The sequence below is a fragment of the Aythya marila genome, assembly GCF_965140915.1.
Source record: "Aythya marila genome assembly, chromosome: 5".
Classification (NCBI taxonomy): Eukaryota; Metazoa; Chordata; class Aves; order Anseriformes; family Anatidae; genus Aythya; species Aythya marila.
The window spans coordinates 14,442,812-14,465,051 of NC_139046.1; the positions used below are offsets into that span (position 1 = coordinate 14,442,812).

Genomic DNA, 22,240 nt, shown 5'->3' on the forward strand with positions numbered 1-22,240 from the left:
CTCAAAACCAAGCTTGATAATATATCTGCATATACCATTAAGTCTTTTTCTTCCTCCTCCAGCTATTAGGAACCTGTTATATTTGACTTTTCTAAACTCAGTACCATTACAGCTTGCGAGGTAAAAATTGAATAAAGTATGCAGGACAGTCGCATTAATGGTTTAATAAACATTCCACTACAATACAGAAGTCATAACTGAGGTCATTGAAAAAAAGGCATGTTGAATAATAAATCAACCAGTTACTAAGCGTGGAAGGAAAAGAAACACCACTGCTAAATATAGCATTCCAGAATTTAGTCAGAACAATAGAAATATGCCAAAGCTTTCTTAAATTAAAAAAAAAAAAAAAAAAAAAAAAATCATTAGAGCTTAAATATCCAAAAAACAGATGGGACATGCAGCAGTGGTTCATTCTATTATCTTTTTCATAATAAAATGTGCCCTCTGAAGTTTGATATCAAAGTTTGCATTCTTTTGGTGATAGTAGTAGCAGATGTTTGATGTTTGTAGATATTTCAAATTATTAGTTTGAACTTTGTAGACGTATCAAACTGCATCTGCCTCTATCAACAAATGCAAGATGCTATATTTCTATTAAACAGATCCTTAATTCCACTAAGATGTTTCAAGTAAAGTAAAAAATGGTTTATTACTGATGTTTTTCCAGTTTGAACATTGGAATCTTTAAAAATTAAATCCATCAAGTACATAATTAACATTCTGTGCATAGACATTCATGAATGTACTGTCAAGACCTGCACATTTTTAAGTGACAGTTTTGTCCAGCAACAATGCTGCCAGGGACCAAGCTACTTGACTAGTGTGTCTGTAAAGTTACATAAGCCAACCAGGATCACTTTAACATGTGAACTGTCTTTTATAACAACACATGCAACTTTCAAAAACAACAAAAATAATATTCTGCCTCCCATTTACCGCCGGAGGTTTTTCTAGCACTTAGGCATAGATCGTGGCTTCAGTAATATCTAGCATATTCTTGCAATACTCTTAATTTTCCACTATTCTAGAAGCCGAGAAACTCAGTTTTAACTTTATATCATTGATTAAAATTGGTTCTCTAAGGAGATAATCTCTAAGTTTACCAAGATATGGTTAACATCAGTTGATAGTCACCACTACTCAGTTACTACCCACATATACTACCAGTGTCAAAAATTTACCTTCAAATAAAGAAAAACAACGCACCAAGACACTACCTACAGCAAGGAAGCACAATTTCAGCTGATACTCATCAATTTAGAAGTCTGATTCAAATCAGCATGTCTAAAGCCATCTGTTAGAACCATGGCTTATTAATGTTAATTATTTCGGCTACAACAGTAATTGTCAATGTCTTATTTGGAGATCTTCATGAATTCATGTACTTACTCCACCTCTTGTAGGTTCATGACAGGTAACTCAGAACAAACTTACAGAAGCCCATTGCCAGTACCCCGAGAAGCACTGAACAGCAATCTGTACATCTACTTTCAGATTTTTATTGGTTGGAAAAAATAGAAGAGGAATTAAAGCCATAAATAACATCAGCTGTGATGAAAGGGAGAAAGGATGGGCAAGATATAAAGATGATGAATCTGTTTGAAACAAGACAAGCAATTGCATGCTGTGAAAAATATACACAACACAAAGGTCTATTGTTTTAGGCAGGGTAATTATAATATGAGGACCGTAATCATCAGTGGTTTTAGCAGTTAAAGAAATTTTAGTCAAAAGGGGGCTACTTAAAGTTACTCACATCAAGCATTTGGAGGATTGGGCTCATGCTGATACAAAGATCAATCAAGTGATGCACAGTTATTTGTTATTTTTTACTTTTATTTCAAGGCAAGCTTAAACTGTTTGACAAGAAGAGAAATACTGCCATCTGCTGACATAAATAGTCACTTGCAAGAAAAGCAAGTGTAAGATACCAAGACCGTTGAAGTTATTTAAAAACAGTTCAAAATTCTAAGGAAAATAAATACAGCTCAAGATTGTATGCACATTTCTTCTCATATTATCAGGTTAAGAGAAAGTCCGAATCAGAAAGTAAGGAAGGGGTGCTGTTAAAGTGTTTTGGCAATAAACTCTGCCCCTCCAACCTCCAGCCCACTGCACAATCCACAACCTTTCCCTTTCACAGGCTAGAATTCAACATCCTGCTAAGTGTTACTTCCTACATCTAACATCATGCTTATTTACAAAATTTATGGACTTTCCTAGGCCATACTGTATTTTGTATTAGCAGAAAACTTAAGAGCCAAGTATAAATTCATAGTGAAACCAGTTCTGTACATTCAGAAAAGTCAGGCAACAATGGGATTGTGCTGTTTTTTATTGTGTTTTCAATGGAGAAATACATCATCTGTTTACAAAATAGCTCTTGAAAAATACAAGGAGTACAGATACTATAAAACAAAGCAAACTCCAGTCATGAGACACTACGTACATCATGCGAAAGCAACAGTCTGATCTCCAGGTTATGAAAACTAGAATTAAAAAGTCACTATACAGAAAGGTTCCAAGTTTCCAGCTTGGCAAAACTTGGGTGCAGTTACATGAAACGTTTAATAAAATGAAAAAGACTTTCTGATGTGTAAACAAAATGACAAGACTAAATTTGTGCCTGGCAATTTCGATCTAAACTCCATAGCTACACAAAATACACAGACACCTTGTACACTTCAACTGTTAATATAACCTTCTTTTTGGGGTGGACGACAGCAGGCTGCACAGGGCAAGGAAAAGAGAAGTATTGTATACTAGACATCTTAGACAAATGGCAAAAAAAACCCTTCAGTTACTGCACAGCCTAAGTAAAAGATAAGCTACACTCTGACTTTGGAGAATTAATTTAGAAGGATAAGGGGAAGAGTGTAAGTAATTTAATTTTAACATGAAAGATGCACGTGTAAATAGGATGAGCACAATGAGAGAAGGGAATTCATAAAACATGCTAATCAAAGTATGGGAAATATGATTTGACATCCCACATATTTCAGACTAAGAAATAGTAACATGAAGTTTGTTATCTACATCTGGTATTACTGCTGATATCCCTCATGTTCCTCAAATACTGTTGTTCTTTGCCATGAGAGATTCAGTTCGTTCAAAAGAAAAAGTAGTTACTTATCTTTTTGATACGACTACAGAACAAAAATTAGGAGTAAGAGAGCTTACTAGATGTCAAGTGCTTACTAGAAATATGATTTTTAAAAATTCAATGTTGTTCAATATGTAAAACCATTTTTGATGAGCCATCTAAAAATAAAAAGGTTAAAATCCTCTGGGAAAAAACTTTTTGCTTTTATTTAAAATTTGAACCTTTTTCACGCATACAGAACTTTTATGGAGTGTACAAAAATCATCTTATATTTAGTGATTCAAAGGCCATCAAGACAGGTGTTATATTTCACAGGCACACATTTACTTAAACACTTTAGTGATGGGACAAACTTCTGAATTTGTGCCTACAGGCCACAAGGTATTGTGATTACGTACGGGGGGAAAAACGCAATATTAGGGTCTGGCTTGTTCTTATTTTGTATAACTATTGTCCTATATGGTGCATACAAGCTGCAATAAAAACCCCAACACTAAATGCAAAAGCTTTTCCCAAGAAATACAATAAAGGGTTCAAAAAGGAAATAAGGAGTTTGATTAGCTCAAAGAAAAGTTTATTTGCTGTTTGATTGATGATCTGTATGCACCTTAAAACAATCCTATAAATAAAAGTAAACCACATCTTAATCATATCCCACCAATACTGAAAACTTCCCAATTACTTTCTCGATGTATGTCTTATTACCTCAAGATTGGACATTCCTCTCTTTAAAGGCTTACTGCTGCTTGATGGCAGTTGAACTAGTTATACTATACACTTTGTTGTCAATGTACAGTATATCATAGAACGTCGCCCAATTTGCAGATTACTAGTACTGAAGAGATTCTTCAATAAAACGAAAGCATATCAGCTGAAGATCTAAAATTAGTCATACTCCAATAAAAAAGTACATAAAAGTGCATTCAAGGGATTCTTATGCCAGTTTTATCTCAATTTTGAAACAATGCATCAAACAAATTCAATCAGAATGTCAAATATGGCTACAAATAGTGTTCATGTTTTTAAAGGCAGTAATCCTTTGAAATATTTAATGCAACTGTTGCTAACACATTAATAGTACTCCTGGCTTCACATACTAACCTGGACTTCCAATCAAGTGGTGATTTTAGCCCAGAAAGGGAAGTGCACAAAATATACCTAAATCCATTTCCGATCATGTTCTAGTCTTGCACCCTCTGTTCTCCTTTTTTTCTAGCATTAGAAGACAACAGGTTGAGTTGGCAGATATTGTTTATGGACCCCTGAGGTTGTTTTTACCGGTTCAATCTCAATTTTATTGAATTCTTGATAACAGGAATAGGATTTGCAGGGAGAGCAGGGATATCTGAAAGGTCTGTACTGGGTGTTTTCTGAAATGAAAAGAAAAAAAGTTTGGTTGTATTTTAACTTTGTAAATATACAAAGGAAAATGTTGTAGAAATTGGCACTAACTTTCAAAACAAAATAAATCTTTAAAACAGTAATTCAGAATGCACCAAAATAAGAATAATTATAAAATATAAATACAGAAGCAGGATATTTCCTTTACCAACACAGCCATTTAAAAAAAAAAATATGTAATTTTCTTTCATAGTGTACATTTCCTTTTTCCACAACTGCAAGAAATTGGGAAGTGCTGTGGATAAAGTTGAGCCTACTAAAAACCTCTATTATAATAAAAACTAAACCCACATAATAAGAGTACTTAACTGATGACATGTCCATCAGATAGTATATGTTCAATATTTAAAGACTGCTTTGAGTAATTTAGTGTTAAACCCCACCACTTTACAGATGAATGACGAAAAGCTGTTCCCTACACAAAACGCATCTTTTAAAAAATGTGCCTGTTTAAAAACTCTTAATGACTAGACTTCTAACTTTTCATGATGATTTAGATTAACAAAGAAAAGGTATGATGAACTCTAAAACTACTTTATGACAGGGATAAGAATTTCACACTGAAAAAAATAATCTGAACACTTTTGTCTCACTTGAAAGAATTAAATCCTGTTTGACAAATAAAGGAAAACACAGAAAAGGAATACAATATTCAATTCATTAATTTCTCATAGGATTAGGAAGCCTCTATTTTCACGTTTTTTTTTTTTTCCGTTTGTTTTGTTTTTAAGTTTTAAGTATTTATCCTCCACTCCTGCATGTTGGCATCACAATAATCCGGTTATTATGCATTACTTCCCATGATTTATCAGAAAGTGTTTTATGTCATAGATGTTCAAAATTAGTATTAAGTAAATTTTACACATGGGAAAAATTGCATTAAAATGACCGCTCTTAATTGTTTCATTAAGGAGTTAGCTGAATACGCACTGACTGATATGACAGCAAAGCACAATGCAACAAAAAGATTCAGAGCAAAATAGCTTTGATATCCCTCCTTCCCCACCTACCCCCCTGTACCCTGGAGCCCACTGTCTGGTTCATGCTGACCTACATTGTCAGCATCTCCTGCACCATGAGCAGTGCTCTAAAAGCCAATGAAAATAGTGGAAAAGTGACAGAAAAGGTCCACTATACTTCTGTAGTTTCCAGATTACCTTTGCTACAGTAATAACTACTCAATTCATAAAAGCTTTTTAACTTTATATAATAATTATCCCTCAACAATATGCAAAATAATACACGATCTTTTAAAGAAATTAATCTTCCTGAACTAATTTAAAGTGCCCACCATCACATCCACAGTTTCCATTAAACAATTTTGGTAGCTTTATCTAGTACTGCTCATGTAGTTCAAAAAGCTTAACAACAAATACAATTAGTACTATTGCAATACACCTCCATTTTCAATCAATACCTTTACTACACATCGTGTAATGAGTGAAGCATGCGTATAATGCTTTGTGACAATGAACTTTTAATGGGCAGGACAATAACAGAAGCTTAAAAATGCCAGTAAATACATGTTCTCTAGAAGTGATTACAATATTAGGGATGTAAGTTTAAGAGAATGTCACAGAATGCTCCTTACACTCCTAACACGTACAGTGAATCAACACAGCTGGGTCATCAGGTTAGAACCTCTCTCTCACCCTTCATACCAAATATCAGGATCTGAAGTTAACATCTCAGACAATTCTCAGCCTCTACCAGGATATCTGAGCAGCAGCTATTTAAAGCATTTGTTTCTTTGCTAGAAAGATTATTCTGTGATGTGCAAAGCACAAAGGAATAAACTGAGCCCCTTACTTTGAAGGCACAATTCAGAAGAGCGAATCCAGCTTCGGTCAGTTTGTATGGCAAGCCATACATGTTTAGCTACAATGCACATTCAATAAGATCAATGACCATCTAAAACACAAAAATTGTGACAGTAACAACAAGCAACTTTCCATACAATTGGTTTATATTAAAAAATTATACATTCTTTGTTTTTAACATCTGGACTCATTTTAACTTCTATATTTTCAGCACAGATGAGCAATAGAAACAGATGCATAGGTTTTAAAACCAGTACCTGAGGAGCTTGTAAAGTTGTCTGAAGAGTTTCTGTTTGGGAATTAACATTCACTTCGGTCTCGAGTTGCTCCTAAAAAAAAAAAAAAAAAAGCATCACAATTACACCATTTGTACTTCTAAAGCTACATACGCTGAACTTAATTAACTAGAATGCCTTAAGTTGTATATATACACAACATAAGGAAAAAAGGCAAGTATCAGTGCTTGCTACGTTGATATCCACACTTTTATTATAATACAGAAATCACCACACTAAATGTTTTGCCCACTAGGAACTCAGTATCAACACAAGATACATCACTTCTCATTTGTTGCTTGTTTAACCACCTATCCCTTTTATACAGAATCTTACAGGAAGACCATTACATGTCATTCAACTCATTAAAGTTGTAGTATCAAAGACAACCACGTGAAACATTACTGAATTTCTTGCAAATTCAACCGCTTTTCCATTCCTTTGAATTAAGTAAACTCCTTCAGTGGTTTGGAACTAAGCTTAAGTCTCTGAACTACGTTCATAAACAGCTGAAGATCAGGACAAACCATCTCGTTTCAAAAAATGAACATCAACTTCATCACTCAGTAATTTTGGAGCAGCAACTCTTCACACATACTGAGCTGTACAGACCAAATAGGTGCCCAATTACCTTAAGTCCCTACACAGAACATCATCTTCCTGTCCTTGCTTCTAGTGTTCAACTAGAAGGATTATGGACATTACAATTTTTTTTATTTTTTTTTTCTGGGGGGGGGGGAGGGAAGAAGATTTGCAAACAAATACTGTGGTTTTAGATTCACATGGCTTGCATTTGTTACTGTGCAAATTGACAAGGAGTATAAGGCTAAATTCACTGTTCTGCCAGAATAGTTTTCCTGCTACTTTAGTGGGTTGGATCAGCTTTCTGGATAACCAGATGATTGTCAGAGACAGTTTTTCAGGTAAAACAGTAGGTCTTAATGGCTAGAACAGGACAGTGGGGCCTTCTCCTTTTAACAAAAACAACCTGTTAAAATTATACCACAGAATCAACCACACATACGGTTTTTCTCCATTAAATGTATGTTTGTGTTCATTAAGAAGTTCATTTGTCCACATCCTATCATACATGTTCAAGGACATAAGATTTAGAAGAGACTACAATAAAAGCTAACAGGATTACCTATATCTTTTATAGTGATCTGTACCCAGAGAATCTATTTTGGACATTAGGATTAAATTCTTATGTGCATTTCTTCCTTAACCTGTCTTGAGATCAAAGAGATTTCAAGGTGACTACATAAGATTTCTCACTGAAGCACAGGGAAACTGAACCAAAGCAGTTAAGCATTACAAAATATTTTAATTTTGTGGCATATTTTCCGCAGTATTCCAAAAGTAACACAACATGCCCAGTAAAAACAGTATAAGCTTCTATAGAATCATAGAATCATTCAGGTTGGAAAAGACCTGGTCCAACCTTGAACCTAGCACTGAAGTCCACCACAGAACTATGCTACTAAGTTCTACTTCTACACATTTCTTGAAGATCTCCAGGGATGGTGAGACTCAGTCACTTCCATGGGCAGCCTCTTCCAATGCCTCACAACTCTTTCAGTAAAGAGATTTCTCCTAAACCTCCCCTGGCACAATTTGAGGCCAGTTTCCCTTGTCTTCCCCTTGTTGGTGCTTAGAAGAGCCCAATCATGAGGTCTCCCCTGAGCCTCCTTTTATCCAGGCTAAATAAAGCTATTGAAGACAACTGGCCATTACTGAACCCTGGGGGACACCACTAGTGACCAGCCTCCAAATGAACTTAAATCCATTCAAGACACCTGACCACCCAGCCAGTTTTTAACTCAACGAAGCATTGACCCACCCAGGCCTTGAGCAGCCAGTTTCTACGGGAGAATACTGTGGGAAAGGGTATCAAAAGCCTTACTGCAGTCTAGGTAGACAACATCCACAACCTTCCCCTCATCCACTGAGTATGTCACATTGTCATAGAAAGAGACCAGGTTTGTAAAGCAGGACCTGCCTTGGATAAACATGACTGGACCTGATCACCTGGTTGTCCTGTAAATGCTGAATAAGGCTAAGAACACACCATTACCCTTTTCACTTACCAGCAAGCAAAAATATTGGCTACTAAATTACAATATACTGGAGGCGCATGGTTGGTTCTCTGGAAGTCCCCAAAGGCTTTGATATAACTGCATTAAATAATTTCTATATTGTAGAAGACTTTATATACTACCATTTATTTTTTTTTCCCCAAAAATTAAGAAGTGAACAAGTTAGCACCTGGCTTCCGGACTCTCAGCCTTAAGTGCAAAAATCCCAAATGCACAGGGCATGTTCTTTAACTGAGTAACATACATAGAATTTGGACTGCAGGCAAAGCAAGACATATAGACATATTTCTGACCTAAAAAAAATGAACGAAAACTTTTTTTTTTGCTGTGGTATGGTGTGAATGACCAAAGAAATCATTATCTTTTGTAACCATGGACTTGGGCTCAGGTTAGCCTGATGGCAAGTAATGTACTGCAATTCATTAACATACACTTTGAAAAGGAACATGTAATTTTGATGTCTTTAGTGGAGAGTCTATACTATATCTACAAACACAATCATTCCTGATAAATAGGGGAAAAACACAGTAACTTTCACAAGGAGTACAAATTAATATAGACAAAATTATATGGTCTGGCCATACATACCTTAGTTTCCATTTTTTCATGCTCATTCACATCTATACAGCTAGAATCTTCACTTATTTCATCCTGCTGAAATGTAAGCAAAAAGAAACTATTAAGAAACAAAAACATAAGTAAAAAAGAAAAGCAAGAAAATAAGAGGTCGAAGGGTTTTCAGACTGAATTAATTATAAGAATTAACATGTTATACTCAAAAAATTGCTTTTAGGATAAGAATTTAGCATATATTTGTGCTAATGCAGCAAATGTGTCACATTAAGAGTATCAGCATAATAAAAACAACACTAACACCTAAGCAAGCTGAATACATAAAGAAGCTATGCAATCTGATAGGAAATGCACACACACAACTTAACAAAATATTTCAAACCTGAAATATGAGAATCAGCACTCTGCAGCGGAAATGAATATTCAAAATTTTGGACACTGCTATGTTACAATCTTAAAACCTCAAATACCTCTTCAATTTTTATTTTCTTGGGAGACTCTTCTTTATGAGGAGAAGATGTCCTTTTCACTGCTGTGACAGGGCTAGGTGTTTTTGTTGCAAGATTTCCTGAAGTTCTGGGTGATGGATTTATTGAATGTGCTGAGGAAACAACTCTAGAGATGGTAGGCTTTGGTGGTGGAGAAATGGCTGGTTGTGTGGCAGTTTGAGGAATGCTTTCACTTGAAGTACCTATGGGTAAATAATTTTAAAAGCTTCAGCAAGATTATGTTTGACAAACATTTCAATTCAATCACTGATGTTTCGGGTTGCTATTCAAAACCACTGTTATCAAGTAGGCTTCAAGGAAGTGATACAATTAGTAGTAAAAGCATCCCATTTAGAACAGCACGGTTTAATTTCAATTTCATTCTGAAAGAGAATTCATGCACCAGACACAGGATAGCCATGTCAGTGACATTCTGCTAGGTTTAATCAGCCCTGCTAAACAGCAGAGTATATGGTAGCCCAGATGGAGCTTTGTGCTAATATAGCTATATTATTCTTGGTACCCAAAAAAAGTTTTATTATTTCTGTAATTAATTCACTGCGAGTGCCTTATCAAATCCAAGAGGAATCTGTTTTTTTGTTTTTAATTTTATTTTTATTTATTTTATTTTTTTTTTTTACACAAACCTTATCATTGCTCAGGCTCAGAGCATGCAATTATGGATATCAAGTCATCAGGGAGCACAAGAAACATCTGACATTCTCTAGACCCTTTTGAAAAATGTTCCATATGACAAAGCTATACCCCATCAATTGAGGCCTACCTGAGACCAGTAAGTGCACATAGGTTGTTTTTCTCAACCCCAGGATGAGAAAAAAAGAAAGTTACACTGCAATTTTTTTTCACCCCACTAACCACCATCATGTGATTGCTTTTTATTAATCAAAATGCAAGAACAGCTTCTGCTTCCAAATCCAAAAACATTCATGTCACTTGAACTACATTTAGTGCTCATGAAAACATTTACTCATATTGATACACCTGGGACAGGATAAAAAGATTGAAAAGAACAAGACATCCTACATGTCTGAGACTGAGGTAGGAGAGACTTCATCTTGAAAGGCTAACTGGTCTGTCCCCTTCTGCATCTATTTCTGACTTATGCCATGTATACAGCTAAAATTCCAGCAAGTCAGCTACTTTGTTAGTAAAAGTTTTCACCAGATACCTTTGTTATGTCACTAAAAGGTCTATTCTTTTCACAAGTGTAAGTTTTATTTTCCTTGTAGAAAATATGGAGAATAAAGCAGCATGCACAGTCAGACATATTTAAGAAGATATCACTAAAGAGCACGTGCTCTGCTTATATCTGAAGCCTTTTCACTCCCTGAATCCATTTCATGAAGCAGGAGGAGAAATACAGGAGAATTATTTACAGGAAATAAAGAAACACCTCTTGGATTTAACTATAAAATGGATTAAAAATAAATGCAAAAATTGCTCTTGTAGACTTAGATATGGGATATTTTTTCCTCATTAGACTAACTGACCTGTAAACATCCTCTGCATTAGGTCAATGGAAAACTTTATTGTTAGTGTGAATGGCAAACAGATCTGTAAGAATAAACAAGTATTGCTACATAAAATCTTCCACCATGATTTTCTGAGTCTTAAAAATATTAGTTAATCTGTATATCAAGGAAAACGCATTACAGCATATTACAAAAAAAAAAAAAATCAACAGAAACAGCATACTATGACATTTGCCTTACCCCCTGAGCTTTCACTGGAATTTGTTTGTGGCACAGTGACTTCAGAAGCCTGTATGTTGGTCACAGATGCTGCCGTTACAGCTGGCGCAGGACTGCTTCTGCTAAAAGAGAAAAAGACAGAACACTGAACATAAGTAAAGCATGCCTATGGTGACATCTGCTTTTCATGATATGCGTGGCCAGTAACAACAGCTGACAAAATTTTATGCATATACAGAGCACAACACAAAACTATGTCATAGTATGAAGACAGAAACTAGTGTTGTCAACTTAAGCAGTAAGTTGTCAACTTAGTATCAAACTTAAGCAACAGAAACTATTTCAGATATTTAATTGGAATCACTTCAGAGACAGCTTTTTAACTGAGTAAGAAGTAGCATTAAAAACAAAAAAGGCTAAAATTAAGACAATGTCTGACTAGATAAGGTACAGGGAGAAATATTACAATTATTTTCCCCAAAGAATGGAACAAGAATAATGTAGAAGGACTAGAATAGAAAGCCTGTTTTCAATCTACCCATTCAGTTATGACTATAATATGGACATCCTGAGCAAAGCCTCAGGATTACAAATGATAAAGTAATTTTTATTTCTTTTTCATGAAATAGGGTAGCAGTATGTGTTTAAAAAACAATATGGGGCAAGTTTTACTTTGAATATGATACCTTATATCATGCTTGGAAATTATACAGACTTGCTCTAATAGCATAGTCAACGGCATCAAGTAATGAAAATAATTTACCAAGAAAGTCCAACTAAAAGAGCACTTGCAAAAAGGAGCAAGTCCACTGAAGTATTTTACCCTTCAAAATATCCAATAATATACACTTAATACTGCACAACTGTAGGAAATCAATGTTATTAACTTCTGAGCATCAAGTAGACAAACTTGAGAATTTTCAAAGGCAGATTTGCACAACTGAATGGGATCCTAAGTTTAATTTAAAGACTTAAAACATAAAATTTTGGTTTAAAAACATTAGCACGCACATTTTGGAAAATACAGGGGTAAATTTTATTCCTAAGCTTGATTTGCATTAATACCATCAGTAATAGAATTAGCACTACTCATTTCCCAGACAGAAAGCCTGTGCTTCACTACTGTTTGACGTTTTGATCAACAACTCAAGTAGATCTTCCTCATTCTTACACCTCAATTTCGTGCTCACTACTTCTCACCGCCTTGTTACTAAACTGCCCCCAAGTTTTTATTTCACCTTTTCTACACTCATTTACCCAACCCTAAAACTACTCCCCAACTGAAGTCTAATGCTATGCTCCCCATGCCACAAATTTAGTCCTACTCTAGCATTCAAACTGGAAAGACAGATGCCTGAAGGTTCCAATTTGGAACATTTACACCTTGAAATAACAGCAGTATCTCATGCATGCAGTATTTGCTATGCTTTTAATACAATTCAGGAAAAAAAGTTGAGTCAAGATTGAAAGCTTTCATTACCCCTGAGAACTTCCAGAACTGTTCAATGGACTCGTCTTCATAGCACTAGTAGGTGAAGGCACAGACGTGCTGTTATCACTATCCATAGACAAGTCTAGGCTGCTGTCATTCAGAGCTGTCAATCTGACCCCTTCTGTTGAATGCTGCCATCCACAAGATGAAAGAAAATCACGTTAGTCTAAACACTTAAAAAATCAACTGAGATTAAAATGACACAATATTTCAGTTATGCAAACTTACTATCCATTACTTTTGTGAAGAAAAAATAAATGAGAGGTGATTTAACAGGGTGAACTTCCACCATGAAGTAAGCATCTATGTGTGCACTGAACGTAGTTGTGCAAGTACATTTTTTAGAAGAAACCTGAAAATATGAGCATTAAAAAATGCAAGACTCAAAGGGACAATTCTCAAATCCTTTTGTATGTAAATAACCCTCCATCACATCGCTATAAGCATTTATGTTTTCTATGTTTACAATTCAGGTAAAGATTCTACTTAACCAATGATGTTCAAAAATAGAAGATAAACTGTTACTATATTTAGTGACTGTAATTTTGGCTTTATTTCAAGTTTTTTTCTTCTGGGCTTACAGATACTGCTTTCACTAACTTCAAAATTGATAGCAATGTACCCCACAAATTAGATTTTTGAAAGAACATAATGAATACAAAGAAGTTAGAGACTGATTTGAACTTAAGACAGTTGGAAGATCAGTGCTGAACATCAGTGAAGGACAAAAACCCTCTCATGATGCATTACTTTAAGAGATGCTTTACTTAATGTTTTGTCACCTGAAACGTACTAAAACAAAATACAAATCCGTTTGTATAAACAGAGCCAAAGATACTATCCATAGTGTTGACATTCTGGGAAATCTAGTGTAACGTTTAGTGCATCCAGTAACACTGCTAAGAGTCAACAAGATCATATTGCTCATAAAAGTAAAACTAAGCTTTCAAAACATGACTTAAGCTCTTTGGTTAGTAAATCTGAAAAGCTGGGAATCATTTCCCAATGGCTTCTCTTCTTCGCTGTTCTCAAGTATTAATCAAGTTTACCTTTTTCTTTTTCTGAAGCACGTGATTAGGTAGCAGTTGATGAAGTTGCTTACGTTTCACATGCCTTGCAGCAATCTTCATATCCATCTCAAACATCTTGCTGTTTATTGCTTGCCTATAAACTGCAGAATTAGAATAACATCAATATGTATTGAAGCATTTTGCAAAGTCCACTTATCTGCCCAGGAAGAAACAGTTTGTGTTACAGAATATTTGTCACCCTCAGGAACAAGCATACTGTTTCCTTGTTCTGGAGCAGAAAAGTAAACCATCTACTATGGCAGCACTGACAGCACAAATAACATATGACTTGCTTTAAAAAAAAAAAAAAAAAAAAAGACAAATGTGGTTCTCTATACTGTATTTTTAAATAGTTTTTAACAGTGACAGATCATAAGACAATTCCTCATTTCATCTCAACTGGACTGCAGATAGAAAATAAGACATCCTCATAGAAACCTACTTTTCTTCTGTATACAGATCTTAAATATATCTTGGTTAAGTTAGATCAGATGCAACACAAACATCTGATTTATGTCTGCTCTTGAAAACATTTTTCCTTCCTTCTAAGGGAAGAAATATAAAATACAAAGTTGTCACAATCCAAATTACTGAATTTACACCCAGTAGAAGTTATGTCAGCAGACAGGATATAAAAATCTCACATTAAACAGCTTGTAAAGAGGACTACAGAATATTCTTCACTGGATATTCTTCACTTTCCATCAACTGCTGGAAAACTTAACAGAAAATGATTGGGTTGACGTTAGGAAAATGCTTTAAGAAGTCCAGGACTATGTCAAGATAATCTAAGTTGGGAGTAAAGCACATCCTCAACTACACGTTTCCTCATTTCCAGTCTCACCAAGTCTCAGAAATCCAGATGATAGCTTGCATTTATGTAGTACTTGAACCTACTCTTTTAACTCTGTAAACACATAATATTTGGATCTTAATTGCAGTTTGTTTAAAGAGATAAATCTGTCTAAGGCAGTGTTCCTTAGTTATTCTCTGTAGAGCCACACTCTTCAGTTGTTACCAATTCACTCCTTACAAATGCCTTACAAATTTCTTACATACATTTTAAGTGATTTTTCATGAATCAAAAATTTAACATAAAAAAATCGTCAAAATATTTCTTACACTGAGTGTTAAGACTCAAAACTAAAACCTATGGAACCAACTAGCTAGTATGAAATATCATGGAATAAAAGCCATTTTACTCTAGAGTCTACTAGATAACTAGTTTTAACCCACTGTTAAATTCAGTTTCACCAAATATAAAAACACCTAAACTATACATATAGTCAAAATTAGGTTAGGTTCAGTTGATTCCATATGATATCAAATTGTCTGCTTAACAAAAATCACAGTATAATTTACCATTTTACTGAGATCTGAAAGATTTGTGTTCACTTTAATCAATTTTAATTAAAACAAATAGAAAAATTAGTAGTCTGAAGTGTCTAGAAGTATTAAAAATTATCAAACATGTGTTTCATTAAGTAACACCTTAACTCCTTACCTGAATCTTTTTCTCTGTCTAGATACAGTTCTACTACTGAAAGACTAGATTATGAAACAAAACCAACAGCATTAAACAAGCTTAATAACCAAACATCTAGAATACAAAACTCACCTGTGTCTGTAAAAGACTGAATGTCGTAAGTAAGATCAACGCTTAAGTTTTCAGAATTTTCGGTTTTCTTAAACACCAACCCGATCACCCACATTGTACGGTATTCTTCCCTGTGAAAATTTATATTAAACAGTCATAGTTCTGACAGAATAATTGAATAAACTAGCAGTTATTTGCTTCAATAGCTAGTTTTGTATTTTTGCTCCATTAGCACTGGGAAACCAGGCATAAAAAGGCAAGAAACAGAAGTTAACTTGATGACCTCGCCTTTTCATTTGCAATGCAGAAAAGTCACAAAAAAAGACATATCTATTTCCCAAACTTAATGAACTAAAATTATCAGTAAATGATTTCATTTAATTGTGCTTCTGCAGATTGATTCTCTCATTTACAGGAGTTCCAACTAGCCACTGTAACTGTACAGGAAATAGCAGCTTTTCAGTATCTTATCCTGAAGTCAAAATACTTATGCATTTCCCAACTAAACAATTGCAATATTGCCACCTAAACTCCTCTTCAAGTTTCTCAGCTGTAACTGACTGCAAAGTGCAGTTTTCAGGTAAGAAGCACTTCATTTTGACAGCTCACCTTCACATAGTATACATGGAAAATGAACAGCTGAAGACATTTTATGTTTTAGTTACACATATTTTCCCTGTAAGTCTATTTCAGAACTATCCCACTTCCCAATCAATTAATGAACAAATTTAGAAAGGCAGGTAAAAAAAATATAATTATTGATATTGGGAAAATAACCTTTCCTAAAAGGCTTGCACACATCAAGCCCTCCGGAGCTACAAAGTCTGATTATGCATACAGCATTTATTTACCCATTAAAATGGTGCTGAAGATTTACTACCTGCTTTTGCTGATTTGCACTTGGAACAAATTTAACTTATGTTTTTATTTATTTATTTATAAGGTAGCAGCATACTGTCATATCAAGCATTTTATCTCTGGAGAAAAAATGTAGATGGTAAAGAAGGCTTTTCAGATATTCCCTACTTCCCCACTCTCACACTTCACATAAAAGAATGTGAATCCTTATAAGATAATTACAACACTAGATGGAAAATAGTCTTAAAAAGGAGTGTTCTGCTGCTCCTCCCACTCATAACAGTGATCACAGGTTTTGGGGCTAAAGGGGAAATGAGTGGAAAAACAAATACAATTCTAAACAATCTGAAGTGCTTGGTATCCTCTACACTGTTCCCAAATTTGTAAGAATTCTAGCATCAGCAATTACCAAGTTTAAATGCATCTAAACTGCTAAATTTAATAACATCATACCTACTTATTCAAGATTCACTTCTACTATGCCTGATGTTCTACTCGATTTTCAGCACTGCCTTGTAATTAGAACTGTCATACCAACCAATATGAGACGCTCAAACAGCAGCAGTTAAGTAGCAGTAGCTAACAAGGAGTTAGTATTATTAGCAATTATGCAATTAATACAGTTATCAGAAAAATAACATTATTTCCTTAAAATTATTTTCTGGGTTAGAAACATTCTTACACAGAAGAACATCTGATTTTACAAAGAGTCCTTCAGAACATCTTATACTCTATGACATTAGATGCTCTCCCTGAAAACTAAACCACTGAAGACTAAAAAAAGTTTGTTTATTGATTAATGTATTGTCATTTTAGCAAAGCAAGCTCCTCACCGTTACATGAGAAAACAGTTTTGCTTACTTGTCAGGATTCTCCTTGGGTGCTGGGAATGACTGTGGATTCACATGAGCCAGTGTAATGAATTCATTCTTCTCCAGGTTTCCAACTAGAATACGGATTTTTGATTCCACCAATCCCACCCTGCATAAATGTTACTTATTAGCAAGTTCTCATTAATATGAAATAGAAGCATCTAACTTTATATCAAGCAAAAATCCTCAGCACTGTTTACTGAAGTATTTGAAACTACAAATAGATTAACACACTTATAGATGACAGATTAATTCAAATCAATAAGCCAAAAAAGCATGTTATAAAAATAATGCAAAGCAGCCTTAAGAAAGCCCTGAAGCATATGGCCTCCTTTTTACAAATGGAGTTAAATAGCAACAGGTAACACATCAGTAACAAGCAGGCAGCAAGAAACTCCCAGGTATTTCTCCAATATTCTTTTGGCTTTAGATGTTGAATTTAAGAGATGAGGAAGTTTCCAATACCTGAATGTTAAATCTTCTTTAATAAAAAAGAAGAACAGAAAGGGGGGAGATATATTTGATTTGAGGAAACTTCATTTCTAGAGACTGGAAACAGACCTAGTCACACTGTTAATTAAAATGCATAAGGCTTAAGAAAATAGGATTTGTAAAGTGAACCTGGCAGTGTTGTAAAGAAGCAAAATTCAGCCAATTTACTCCCTAGTTCATCTTATTGTTTTTCAGAAATAAAACTAAATGAAGTTGGTATGTAACAGTGAAGTTTCACATTTTCATTAAAAGATAGGCTAAATTTCCCTTTGAATCCAAGTATGACAGTTTGTTTGTTGTTTTTTTGTTGTTGCTTTAAAATAGCAAGCATTATACTCACCATTCTAGTCGCTGTTTTTCTGTCGGTGCGCTTGCTAGAAGTACAATATAATGCCTTTGGAGATAAAGACAATACGCTATTCTATTTATGCTTCTAAAACTAGACATTCAAGTTTTATTATTAAATTTCTCAATAAATTCTATATTGTAAACTACGGATTGTTAGTTTAAATACATACCCTATAATAAAAAGTAGAGAAAGGGGCTATGCTCCCAAGCACACGAATAACATTTCTCAAAACATTTCAGCTTTTAGGGACACTTGAAACTACACTTTAATATCAGTAACCTTAATAAAGGCTAGCAACGTGGAAAGAACCAGTTGAAAAACAGTACAGAAGCTTCAATACCTAATGAGAACAAGGATTTAATCTACTACTATTGAATCTTTTCAAGTAAAAACAATTGTTCACAATTATTGGTACATACATCTGTTGTGTTACAATATTCTGAATAGTTAGATGAGTGGTTAGCATATATTCATTTGTCAAAGTCAGAAGTAAAATTATGACTGTGGTTTACAAGTTTAATATCCTCATTTCAGAGCTGTCTAAAGATACTTATCTGCCACTTCACAAACTTTCCTCTAATGATAATTTCTAAGCTCCCAATTACATTCCAGGATAACCGTGGATACCCTCCGTAAGTTTCATAAAAACAGTATATAAAACAAGAATGCTATTTTAAATCAGTGAAACTCAGGGATGGTAGAAGGTGAGATGACTACTGTGAACTTCAATACAAATCTTTCAAATCAAGCTCGCAATTGTGGGGCTGGTAGAAAACTTTCATGTCTACAATCAGTTTTTTCCAAAGTTTAGGATGTTAAAGTTGACTTCCCAGCTAGATCACCAACTTGCCTTTACTCACTATACTGATACGGTCTTTTTAGGTTATTTTCTGAGCAGGATTTAAAGATCAGTAGTAACATAAATGATTATACCCTAGTACTTTTACCTCATATAAAGCAAAGTCAGTGCTGGTGAAAAAATATGGTGCAGTCCTCTGATGCTATAGGCCTTCAAACCGTAACAGTAAATCGAAACCAAAAGACCAAACTGGTACCTACATATTTCCATATTTATACATATATGCGGAATATGGTGGAAAGACCTTTATAAAAGCTAGTCATTTAAATTCAGTCAGCAAATGTCAGTAAACTCTGAGGATTCAAAAGGAAGGATCTAAAGAGACTTATCCTCTTTTAAATAGCATGGTTCATCTATTTATTTTTGCATTTCAGCAGTATTTACCTCTTAAAATAAAAATGTTAAGGAGTTCTTCAATTTATTTTACTGCAAACATCCTCCTTTCAATTACTTGTTAAGATAGCACACCTCAATTATTCATATTCCTAAAAACTTTGAATTATTGCTTTAAAAAAGGTAAGAAAAACACAACAGATATTTCCCAGAATGTTAAATCTGAGAAAACAAATTCTGCCAACTCAACTGGAATTCAGCAATGTTGCAGAAACACTTTAAAAAGAAATGAGAATAGTGGCCTTTTCTCAATTTTTGTGCAAGTTACTCATGTCTATGAGTTTCTTTTTAGGGAGCACTATAGATAGGCAACTATCATCCATGTAAGATTTCTGCATCATACCTACCACATAGAAACACACACACTTGCATAATGCATTTAGTGGAAAAGACAACTGAAGGTTTTCGTTGTTTTTCACCACGTATGAACTGAAACAGACAAATCTGCAAGTATTAGAAGGACCTAATTTTTCCATATAATTACCAAAAACTGCACTTAAAAACAAACTACTAAAAAACTTCAAAAAACATTGCATGGATTTGGTGTTTAAGTCTCAACTAGCTGGTAAGCTCCTTAAAAAAAAATAAATAATAAACTAAGCCTTAATTATGAGAGTAATTATTTTATATTTTTGCTCAGGTAATGCTGGCTGTAATATTTAATTGAAAAATAATAATATTTAATTCCCACCTCCAGCACAGCAAACACAGATTTGTTTAACTGTGCTGAGGGGGAATTAATCACTGGAAATCTGTTACTTCCACTTCCAGTAAGGCAACTTTAAAGCAGCTTGTACTTTGAATACATACTTCAAGGTCCATAAAGGTGCATAAAGGCTTGTATTAAACAAGGGCTCAAGGTCTCATTGGTAAATTTTACAAAGGCAAGATTAGTTATCAGTTCTTCATTTCCAATTTTATCACAAAAAGTATGTCTAACACAGAAGTATCCATTACTTCATGATAAAGAAAAAACTATTTTGAAGCTGAGTTTCCATCTGAACGGTGTTTAAATTACATCAGTATACGTAGTATTATTTTGAAGTATTCGTTTTTAAAAGAAACTGCTGCTTCTTCCCTCCCACCATCTCCCTGTTAGCATTGTTTTATGAAAAAACAAATGTAGATATTATGTAATTGTCTTATAAAACACCTGGACCTACAAAAATGCATATTTTAAGTCATACTCTGTTCTGAAAAGCCTGAGGGCACACGATCTTGTTTATTCAAGTTTATCTGCATTAAGGTTCCCAGGATTTACACCTTCACTAAAGCACTGGATAATTTAAGTCCTATCAAGGCAAATATTCTAAGTACCTTTTTAAAGGTATGTTTATATTCATCTATTTAGAAGGACATGTCTTTTTAACAGAGAAACAATAGGCTAGAGCTCATTAAACGAATGTTATTTCTCTCATCATCACACTGTCCTCTTGGTTTTAATTTCTAATCACTTCATTTTCCTGTAACTTTTCTTTAGCAGTATTTTGTCTGAAATCATTCCTGTCATTTCCCTGTAAAAATGCAAGTATATGTTGTCATTGTTTTACCACCATCTGCAGATTTTAAACCCGATAAAGGGGAGATAATACATTACAACTTCCTAACTCCAAGTAATTGTTGACATTAAAAAAAATGAAAAAGGTTTTCCTAATCTACAATAAATTCTTTCAATGCAGATATGCAGTAGCCTCCGGATTTCCTTAGCCACACACATCCTTCAAGTTTGCTTATTTTAAACAGGGCCAATAAAACAAAATTATTTACAGTCAACATAGATGTTTAGCAACTAACTGACACTGAGACTACTAAATCTAAGCTTTAAGGAAATAAACACTTTAAGAAGTTATGTTAATGCAAGGTTGAGGTCTTCTCTTATCCAGCAGAACACTACACACTGCTTTGAATTTCAGCAGGAACAAGTCAATGATATATACAATTTAAATAGGAAGAGAGGTGAAGGGGGATAGAAAAAAACACAAAACATCTAGCTTTCTGATGGAGGTTTGACCAATAAAGCCATATTTAATGCACATTGTCAACTGCATACAACTATTTTTTTAATTAGTCTACTCTTTAAATTAACTTACTATGATGTAACAGGAAATCTTGAGTAATTTAAATTAAAGCAGACTCCTTAATACCATTCACAGTTTTAAAAAAGAAAAACGGGGAAAAAAGCAAAGATACTTTGAGCAAAACATACAAAACCTGGATAATCAATGTGGGCAAAAAAACTTTTATTGCTCTGATAAAATGGCTGCAACAGCTTGTACACAAACTCTATTAAAATGGAGATTATGTCAAATAACACTGTTTCCTATTTTTTCCTAGTTTTGAAATTAAAAAAAAATGTAGTAGGGAACATATTAGCAGTGTCTTTAGCACAAACTGACTTGTCTGCAGCCCATTTCTAACTTCTAAAAATAACTTTACAGTGCCCTTTTAAGCATTTTCAAACTTAACCTTCAAGGTACAAAATAAAATCCATCCAAATGTTTTAAAGCTTTTATCATGCAAAAAGTACAGAAACAAAACACAGACACATTATGAAGGTCATCAGTCTCTTTTAATGGGGGAACTGTATATTTCAATCTTTTTTTAGATTAGTACATAACCAACCACCCAACACAGAAACAACTGTAAAATATATTTGATCTTGAGTCAAGAAAAATGGGTCTCCAATTTCAACTGAGGGCAAAGAAGATGTAGTCCATATTTTAATAATTCAAATTTATTATAAAAAATACAGCTTTCAGCAAGTCAATATACATTTAACAAGCTTCT

At 34.2% G+C, this 22,240-nt stretch overlaps 1 protein-coding gene across 3 annotated transcripts in view; it reads right to left on the reverse strand.

Annotated features, from left to right (window-relative positions):
• Positions 1–2,320: 2,320 nt before the first annotated feature.
• PAPOLA (poly(A) polymerase alpha) overlaps positions 2,321–22,240 on the reverse strand; it is a 42,221-nt gene continuing 22,301 nt past the window's right edge. The window contains exons 13-23 of one of the 3 annotated variants that reach the window (XR_014317550.1): positions 18,193–18,246; positions 17,350–17,469; positions 15,652–15,761; positions 14,013–14,134; positions 12,952–13,094; positions 11,493–11,593; positions 9,742–9,962; positions 9,287–9,352; positions 6,585–6,656; positions 6,317–6,418; positions 2,321–4,476 (exon numbers count right to left, since the gene is read on the reverse strand). Coding sequence is in view for 2 of the 3 variants with exons in the window: in XM_082760872.1 (XP_082616998.1) it covers positions 4,381–4,476; positions 6,585–6,656; positions 9,287–9,352; positions 9,742–9,962; positions 11,493–11,593; positions 12,952–13,094; positions 14,013–14,134; positions 15,652–15,761; positions 17,350–17,469; positions 18,193–18,246 (1,105 nt within the window). In the remaining variant the exon portion in view is untranslated. The remainder of the gene's footprint in view (positions 4,477–6,316; positions 6,419–6,584; positions 6,657–9,286; positions 9,353–9,741; positions 9,963–11,492; positions 11,594–12,951; positions 13,095–14,012; positions 14,135–15,651; positions 15,762–17,349; positions 17,470–18,192; positions 18,247–22,240) is intronic. The other 2 variants (XM_082760873.1, XM_082760872.1) reach the window with 2 other exon arrangements.